The sequence below is a fragment of the Sinocyclocheilus grahami genome, unplaced genomic scaffold (assembly GCF_001515645.1).
Source record: "Sinocyclocheilus grahami isolate Dianchi unplaced genomic scaffold, SAMN03320097.WGS_v1.1 scaffold1075.1, whole genome shotgun sequence".
NCBI classification, from domain to species: Eukaryota; Metazoa; Chordata; class Actinopteri; order Cypriniformes; family Cyprinidae; genus Sinocyclocheilus; species Sinocyclocheilus grahami.
Window position 1 is genome coordinate 380,824 of NW_015506254.1, and position 9,941 is coordinate 390,764.

Genomic DNA, 9,941 nt, shown 5'->3' on the forward strand with positions numbered 1-9,941 from the left:
CCCTTTGCAGAGAAACAGCCCCAAAGCATGATGTTTCCACCCCCATGCTTCACAGTAGGTATGGTGTTCTTTGGATGCAACTCAGCATTCTTTCTCCTCCAAACACGACAAGTTGAGTTTTTACCAAATAGTTCTATTTTGGTTTCATCTGACCATATGACATTCTCCCAATCCTCTTCTGGATCATCCAAATGCTCTCTAGCAAACTTCAGACGGGCCTGGACATGTACTGGCTTAAGCAGGGGGACACGTCTGGCACTGCAGGATTTGAGTCCCTGGCGGCGCAGTGTGTTACTGATGGTAGCCTTTGTTACTTTGGTCCCAGCTCTCTGCAGGTCATTCACTAGTTCCCTCCGTGTGGTTCTGGGATTTTTGCTCACAGTTCTTGTGATCATTTTGACCCCACGGGGTGAGATCTTGTGTGGAGCCCCAGATCGAGGGAGATTATCAGTGGTCTTGTATGTCTTCCATTTTCTAATAATTGCTCCCACAGTTGATTTCTTCACACCAAGCTGCTTACCTATTGCAGATTCAGTCTTGCCAGCCTGGTGCAGGTCTACAATTTTGTTTCTGGTGTCCTTTGCCAGCTCTTTGGTCTTGGCCATGGTGGGGTTTGGAGTGTGACTGTTTGAGGTTTTGGACAGGTGTCTTTTATACTGATAATGAGTTCAAACAGATGCCATTAATACAGGTAACGAGTGGAGGACAGAGGAGCCTCTTAAAGAAGAAGTTACAGGTCTGTGAGAGCCAGAAATCTTGCTTGTTTGTAGGTGACCAAATACTTATTTTACCGAGGAATTTACCAATTAATTCTTTAAAAATCCTACAATGTGATTTTCTGGATTTTTTTTCTCTCATTTTGTCTATCATAGTTGAGGTATACCTATGATGAAAATTACAGGCCTCTCTCATCTTTTTAAGTGGGAGAACTTGCACAATTGGTGGCTGACTAAATACTTTTTTGCCCCACTGTATGTCATCACACCTGTGTAGGTTTTGATATATGTATGTGTATATAAGTTTCAAATAAATATTATATACATATGCTATTTGTCCCTAATTAAGGAAGATCTTATCTAATTGTTATAATACAATTTACTTTTACTATGATCATGTGAAGTGCAGTTTCAGACCGTTACTTTCTCAGTTCACTCTGCATTGGCAGGTGTGGATAAGTTATATTTGGTCCTTGGGAACAAATAAAATAAGTCCCTCATTGGCTTTTCAGCACGCCTGTTCTCTCTAGCCTTGTCCTAGTTCACCGACTGTCTTGTGGCATGATGGGTAGAGTCTCTGCCTCTGCTGCCCTACTTCACCCGCAGTATGGAGTCAGTAGGGGGGCCCCAGTGAGTCTGCCCCTCTTGCCCCGCTCTCTCACAGAGGCAACGGCTGCCGGGATTCTGGTTTGCTGGCGCTCTCCAGCTCACAGCGAGAAAGCGTTCCCAAGCAGCGCTGCAGCTGGGGCCCCCTCCCTTTCCCCTGGACACCCTAGTGTGCCCACTGGCACTGCCCCCTTTTTCACCCATACAGCGAAAGAGAAAGAACAGAGACAGAGCGAGAGATGTGCTTGAGTTACCCCAGGCCTCAGAAGCTCCGTTTTAATTAATTCAATATGCTTAACAGATTGCACTGATTTTGTTTGTGAATTTTTAATGTTACGTGTTTGTTAGTATTATTTTAGTTAATATGACTCATTAAAAATGAATTATTGTGATGTATAAGTTAGGAAATATTCGGATATGACAGCAAGGTAAAGTTTAACATCTTTGAATTTAAGTGACTGCTGTAAGTTAACACTAAAATACAGTGTTGATACGCTTTCTGTAACATTAATGCTTTGTTTTCTGTGATGTATTTTCCGTTTTTTTTATCTCTTGGTATAATACTAGTAGTTAAATCAGAGGATGTGTTGCAAACGTTTTTTTAGGTGGTGGAACAGTCTGTTAGCATTTTCATTTGCTTTTTTCATCATAATTTGTACATTTTCATCTGCACAGCAATAAAAAAGGAAAACAGTGCTATGTCTGTTAACATTCTCTAATATTTCCAGTGTCAAGTTTTCTGGTGGTGTCTGCCACAGCTATTTTACTCCACTTGGTGGCGCTATAAAACTGCAATTTAATATGATTTTGTACATCTCTTTGGGAAGTCAATGATCTTTTCATTTAGCTGTATTCTTTATGTGACCATTATTTTATTTGAAACTGGGCAATGAAAGGAAATCAAATCCACGGACCAAAATGTAGACTAGCACAATTCCGTTCTCAATCCAGAGGTCTTTGTGTATTATAGTTTGTGATGTTTTTGTGGGTTTGTAAATTGTAAGCAATTTGGTTAGAGTGAAGCAACTTAAAACTTTCAGTTTTTCGATGTTCCGACAGTCAAACCTTAAGAAAACTTGATCGTGGAAACATTTTGTGTACCAGTGCGCTGCCTCATTGATCAAGGTACTGACATGTTTGGCTTTTGGCATAGTACTAAAGGAATTTTATTCAGCAAAGATGCATTCAATTATTTTAACGTTGTTAAAAAAAAAAAAATTCAAATAAATTCTGTTCTGTTGACCATGTTTAATCAAATAATCCTTAAAAAAAATTAAGACAAGGGTCTCATCTGATTTCTGAAGTATCATGTGACACTGAAGACTGGAGTTGTGGCTGCTGAAAATTTACCTTTGCCAACACCGGTATAAATTACATTTTAAAATATATATAAAAAAATTCTTGAGAAGTGAGACAAAACAGGGTGCAACGTTGAAAAAAATAAAACCTTGTACTCAGACAAATGAAACTACGTTTGTGTATCTTATATGTACTAAGCTACTGAGCTATGCTTTGATACAACCAAACAAAATGTGCTTTTTTACCTTGGATTGTGTAATATAATTGCAACTATCTTTAACAGCATACAAGATGTTTTTAACATTTCAAAACACATTCTGGTGTTAGCAGACAGATTAAACTTTCACATGTGACCAACAATTCCACAACAAATATAAAATATCATAATGAAATATTATCAAAATATTCAACTGACGGAGGCGACACATCTGACGGAGGGGACGAAAACCTGAATTTGTAGTCATTTTAACTATCTCATACATTGAATCAGTCAATTACTGTATTAAAACAAACACAACAAACAGTGAGTATGTTATTGTTTATAAAGCTTTTATTCAAGAGTCACATTGAAGTATTTTGATATATCACTGGAACACAAAATCTTATGATGGTGACATCCGACGGTGTTGACAAATTTGGCATTTCTCTCACAAAACCAGTGGAGTTCATGTAGTAGCCATTTTATTTTTTTCTGTTGATGCTAGATGCTAATGGAACCTGCTTCAGGAGAATACAATGATCGAAATATTTCCAATAATTTCCTCAGAAATTGGAAGATGGTGTTGACATATCATGGCTGTGACACAGGAAATATTAACATTAGGATTTACAATATTCTAAAACTATAAAACTTAGCAGAGCCTGTCTGACACTGATGTACTCTGCAGAGGTGAACTGTGGCAAGGGGGTCCTTTAGAGTGACAGCTGCCCCTGATATTCCCTGATTTTATTACATCTTATTGAATGTCTGACGGTGTTGACAAAAAGTGGGGACGCAACTTTAAAATCTTATTAAACATGCACGTGTCATTAAAAACAGCCTTGTTTGATAGGAGATATTATTAAGTGTTGCTTTTGATAAAACAAGCTCTTTTTCGTCATTAAAAAAAACATTTGTATCCATTTTATTGCATATGAATTATTGAACCCTTCTCTGTGGACACACTGTTTTAGATGTAGTGAGAGGACATTAAGAAACATAGATTTGGTATAATAATGAGAAAATTAAATTGAAGGTGATAATTGTGTTAAATACATTCTATTATTAATCCCTCATGACATTTAAAATGGAAAATATTTTTATTTTTAAACCTAATAGCAGTTACCCTTGCTGAACCTGTTTTGTCCCATGTCTCAAGAATGACTGATTTAATATCTGTATTTTACTTGACCATTGTAAGACATTTATTTTTTTACAGTTTCTTTTCTGGTCAACGATAAAAACGAACAATGCACATAAACGTGTTCTGTGTGTTTTTGTTCGGCCCGTGATGAACTGTTCATTTCTTCTGCAGGCATGTCTGATGTTGGCACAGATGGAGGATCAGTCTCTGTGATGGAGGGAGATGCAGTCACTTTAGAATGAATCAGAATCAGAATGAGTTTTTATTGCCAGGTATGTTTACACATACGAGGAATTTGTTTTCATGTATAGATAGATATTGTAAATATCCAATATATATTTACAATATCTTATGGAAATAAACCAACAAGAAAACATTATATGGCATTTTAATAACATTCCCCTCGCTGAAATCACTGGAGATCCCAGTAAGATCTGTACAGATGTTTGGTGTGATAATCGTAAAGAGAGATTCAGAGACAGACTGAAAGTGGATCATCAGACTGGATCTCTGACCATCAGAAACATCAGAACCACAGATTCTGGGCTTTATGATGTATGGATCCCCAGCAAAAACCGTGGCGGTGGAGGATCCTACTCTGTTATTCGTGGTAAGTAATTGCTTTTAAAAGCAAGTCATGTACATTTAAATGACATCATTAATTTGATTATTTTTGGAATGACATTAAATAGGAATTTATTTTATTTAAGAAATTGCTACTGAAGTATTTCCACTTAAAGGGATTGAATTAAATGAGACAGACAGTAAAAGGTTAATCCCCCCTCCTTTTACTCTCTCGAAGTCAGTATAGGGCAGGTAAATCACTTTCAAAGTCTGTTTTCATGTTCTAGTTAATTTAATCAAGATTGTCCTCATACAATCAAATTAGGTCATTAGTTATTTTCACACCTAAATATTTTAGGCATATATTATAACATTCAATTGATAGCCAGCATATTCATTAAGTTGCTTGTAAAATGTTTTATTGATTCAGCTAAGCTGATCTGTACATAATCCCCAAAGAGGTTTTATGTTCCTTGCCATTCGAGTCCATCCTGGAAACAACAAATGCTGTTTGATTGGACCAGTGGCTTTATATGGATAATACTTTGGTCTGATTTATCATCAAAACTCAACCTTTCAAGTGTTTCATTTAGGAAATCTGATTTAATATATGAAATCAATGTCAGGAACTCAAATTTTGCTCTCCAGATGTGGCATGAAGGCATTTACACTGTGATTACAATTGTATGAATAATGTTTTATATATAACATTTTGAATATAATTATCTGAAATGAAATAATGGAAAAATTAAATGATACTTTCAAATATAAAAATGAACTTAGTAGATGGTGGCAAGTCACTGTCTTAATAAACAAGCCATTGAGTTATTCATTCAAATGATTTGTTCAAATGGCTCATTCATTCAGGAATGAAGCAAGTGACTGTCTTTTTTAATGGTTTACTGAATCATTGAGTTACCTGATTCATTCAAAACGTTCATTCAGTATTCAAAACACCGCTGTGTGTTGCATGGAGACACACAACTGGGGCCCGTTTCAATAAGGAGGTTCAACCAACTCTGAGTTGGAACTTGAACTCTGAGTTGACTTACCCTTAGATGGGAAACTCTGAGTTTTCGGGTTCAGAACGGCTGAATTGAGTTAATTCAATCGACTCTGAGTAGGATGACTGAGCACGTGCACTACGACTATGAAAAGTTATGATTAATGAAGCTCCGAAATTATGATTCACCATGGCAACATCACCCGACAAAAAGACGTCCGCATACTTCCGAGTCAATACGTCAATTTAATTCTTCATTACTAATAATATCAAAGGTAAATACTGGCAGAACGGTAAATTATTGAACTAATATACATTTTCATGGTATCCCACAGGCAAAAGAAGAAAAAAAAAAGCTAAAAATTAAGTATAAAAACATTATTCAATCAGGTAAAGCTTTAAGCATTAAAGGTTCATGAGTGTATAGGCTACATGACTTTACAAACATTTGACATATTAATTAAGTATCATTCAGTGTCTATTGCAGTGTGCAGCAGCTTTTTCCACATAGTCTAATGTTCTTTTCACATAATTAAATGTTCTCTAATCCAAACTGTTGTATTTCTTAAAGGGGTCATATGATGCAATTTTTCCTTTCTCTTTGGAGTGTTACAAGCTCTTGGTGCATAAAGAAGATCTGGAAAGTTGCAAAGACTAAAGTCTCAAATCCAAAGAGATATTCTTTATAAAAGGTAAGAGTCAGCCACGCCTACCTAAAACGGCTCGTTCTATTTTATTTTACTTTTATTCTCGCTGTAGTTTTGTTGTTTCCACCGCCATGCTGATATGGCATCATCACAATATGGCAAGGGGCTTAACATTTCCGTCACACGCTTGAGGTATTCGGCCAATCACAATGCACTGGATAGCTGGCCAATCACAGCACACCTCGCTTTTTCAGACTGATGAGCTTTGTAAAAATCAATGCGTTTCAGAAAGGCGGGGCATAGAGGAGAAACAATAATGTACAGTATGTGGAAAATAATGTGTTTTTTTAACCTTTAAACCGCATAAACATATTTCATTACACCAAATACACAAAATACAGTTATTTTTAGCAGCATCATATGACCCCTTTAATTAGAGTAATGAAATTAACATTTGACTTCTATTCAGCCAACAGCAAGAAGGCTCTTTGTTTGGAATTGTTTTCAATGGAAAAATAGAGCAAAACATAATGACAATATTGTGTCTAAAATGTAACTCATAATATCAATGACATAATATCAAACTGTTTATTGAACTGTATAAATGATCAAATTTGCAATTATGCTAATATTTGAGAAAACAGCACTCTTGCTCGTGTGATAGTGCTTAACTAGACAAAAACAATTTTTTTGCAAAGTGCTTGATAATGTCAGCTCGCATACCTCGCATCACAATATTATCGTAGACGACACATATTGCACACCCCTGTTTACATTATAAATCCATTTATATTGCTTTACTCACAGTCTTTATGATCTGAAGAAAAAAAAAACTTTTCATGGCGCTTTCCTGTTGTATAATTTTGTTTTTCACTCATAAGGAACTGTTCATTTCTTCTTTAGGTTTCCTGGTGTTGATAAAGTTGAAGTGTCAGTGATGGAGGGAGATTCAGTCACTCTACAGACTGGTGTTAAAACAAACCAACAAGAAAAAATTAAATGGTATTTTAATGACATTCGAATAGCTCAAATCAGTGTAGATCAGAGTAAGACCTGCACAGATGTTCAGTGTAAACGTGGTGATGAGAGATTCAGAGGCAGGTTGAAGCTGGACAAACAGACTGGATCTCTGACCATCACAAACACCAGGACCTCAGATGCTGGACTTTATAAACTACAGATCATCAGCAGCAGAATCAGCATCATGAAGAAATTCAGTTTTACTGTTGCAAGTGAGTATAATTTAGTGCTCATTAAATATATACATCTTTGATCTCGTAGGTCGATCCACTAGTAGTCAGAGAAGTTATTAAGCATAAGTTCATCCATGAGACTCATGTATGTTTGATGAGTGAATGTGTAAATCAATGTTTTCTGCTGTTCGTTGGCATGTGTTATGTTATGAATCCAAACATATTAACCTACCCACAGTCTATATGATCTGTTATTAAATTATCACAGCACTTTCCTGTTGTATCATTTTGTTTGGTGTATAATGAACTGTTCATTTCTTCTTCAGGTTCATCTGGTGTTGGTACAGATGAAGTGTCAGCATATGCGATGGAGGGAGATTCAGTCATTCTATACACTAATGTTAAAAAAAAAAAAAAAAAAAGATTAAATGGTATTTTAATGACACTCGCATCGCACAAATCAATGGAGATCAGACTTATATCTGTACAGATGTTCAGTGTAATGTCGGTACTGAGAGATTCAGAGACAGACTGAAGCTGGACAATCAGACTGGATCTCTGACCATCATGAACATCAGAAACGCACACTCTGGACTTTATCAACTAGAGATCATCAGTGACCGGATCAGCATCATGAAGCACTTTAGTGTTTTTGTTCGTGGTGAGTCGTTATGTTTAAAAACATGTGGTACATTCAAATCACATCAATAATGTGTTTAGTGATATTTTTGCAGTGATATTCAGGGGTGAGTTGATATCCGGGCTTAGCCCAGAGACATCCATATGTGTCAAAATGGCCAAAATGGGTGTGGCGTCGGAGAGGCTTTTATTAACATAAAAATAACAAACAGGGAATAAGGTGTCCAAAGGGGAAATTGTGTTCAAAATAAAGAGGGGATCTGGTGTCCTCGTCGTGCTGCGGGGTTCGTGAAGGTGGAGCGGTGTTCGGGAAGGAAGGGTCGAGGTAAGGGGCGGAGTCCGGCGGCCGCACGCACTCCTCCGGTCCGGGGCGCGAGGTGCGGCGGCTTCTTTCAGCGGCTTATTCATCCTCTGCTCACGACGCTTGAAGGGACTAGACGGCCCGGAATCCTGGCCCGACGGCCGTGTAACGGGTGCGGTTCTCGCGCTCACATCTTCGGCGGCACGAAGATCCCTTATCGCTCCCTTCCGCGACCCACGAGGACACCAGGTCTCCCGAGGAGAGGCGCGCTCGGCATTTAAACAGCGGCGGTGATGAGGCTCCATTCGGTTCAGGTGTGCTTCATCACACGCCGCCAGCCCTGGCTATTTCAGCGCCCCTCCTCTCTCACGCACCCACTCCTGGGAGATGGTCCTCACTGCAGAACACAAGATCCAGGGGGTGAGGTTGGATCCAGATCCAACTCCTCCCACCTTACATATACCTAAACCTACCCGTCTCCACCCCCTGATCCCTAAACCCACCCATATCCACCCCTAAACCTACCATGTCCAAGGTGTGGATCCAACCCCGCCCCCTGGGTCTTTGTTCTGCAGTGAGGGGCTACTGACTCCTGGCGGGAGCCTGGCAAAGGGTGGCGATTAAGGGACGATTTGTCCCAATATATATATATAAATTTACATTGACTAAAAAAACATGGATTGAAAAAAAATGATTGAAAAAAAAGGCCAAGTATAAGCCTAATTAAACATGCAGGGTTTTATACACTTTTTTTCCAGCACTTGTACATGCATTTACACTGCACTTACAAATTGCATAAATAATGTTATGAGATTAATGTTTTAAATATAAAAACAGCGATATAGAAATACAAGTGAAAAAGTAGAATGATACTTTTAAACGCGAAACTAAAATTACCAATAGGTGGCGGCAAGCCACTGTCTTAAAGGGGTCATATGACTCTCCTTTCTCTTTGGAGTGTTACCAGCTCTTGGTGCATAAAGAAGATCTGTAAAGTTGCAAAGACTAAAGTCTCAAATCCAAAGAGATATTCTTTATAAAAGTTAAGAGTCAACCACGCCTACCTAAAACGGCTCGTTCTAACACGCCCTCACGTCTACGTCATGATGTGGGAAGATTTGCATAACGCCGCCCAAATGTTCACGCAAAGAAAGAAGACATAACTTTTATTCTCGCTGTAGTATTGTTGTTGCCGCCGCCGCCATGTCGTGAAGACACTGTGTGTTTCATTGTGAAAGCGAAACTATTTTGTTTGGTCTTCCAAAAGAGGACGATATCGCTTCGTCATGCCTGGAGCTGATCCGTGCTGGTCGCTGAGGAAATACATCAACTTTGCGCTGTCGATCGCCGGATCGGCTTTCACTGTGGACGAAGCGGAGTCCAGCCCGGGGTCGTCACATGTAGTTTCCGCATGCCTGCCGGACGCTCCTTCGTTGAATCCACTCTAGCCCGCCAGCCTCCGCTCACTCAAGCCCGCCGTGTGTGACGCTGTGTGTTTCGTTGTGAAAGCGAAACTACTTTGTTTGGCCTTCCAAAAGAGGACACGACTAGAAATCAGTGGTTAAGTTGTATTTACAACACTGTTCCAGAACACTTCAACCCAAATATTCAGATGTGTGCAGCCCATTTT

The 9,941-nt window shown here is 38.6% G+C and overlaps 1 protein-coding gene across 1 annotated transcript in view; it reads left to right on the forward strand.

Moving 5' to 3' along the window:
- Positions 1 to 7,115: 7,115 nt before the first annotated feature.
- LOC107566429 (uncharacterized) overlaps positions 7,116 to 9,941 on the forward strand; it is a 12,647-nt gene continuing 9,821 nt past the window's right edge. The window contains exons 1-3 of the mRNA XM_016251888.1: positions 7,116 to 7,410; positions 7,698 to 7,708; positions 7,795 to 8,059. Coding sequence (XP_016107374.1) covers positions 7,116 to 7,410; positions 7,698 to 7,708; positions 7,795 to 8,059 — 571 coding nt within the window. The remainder of the gene's footprint in view (positions 7,411 to 7,697; positions 7,709 to 7,794; positions 8,060 to 9,941) is intronic.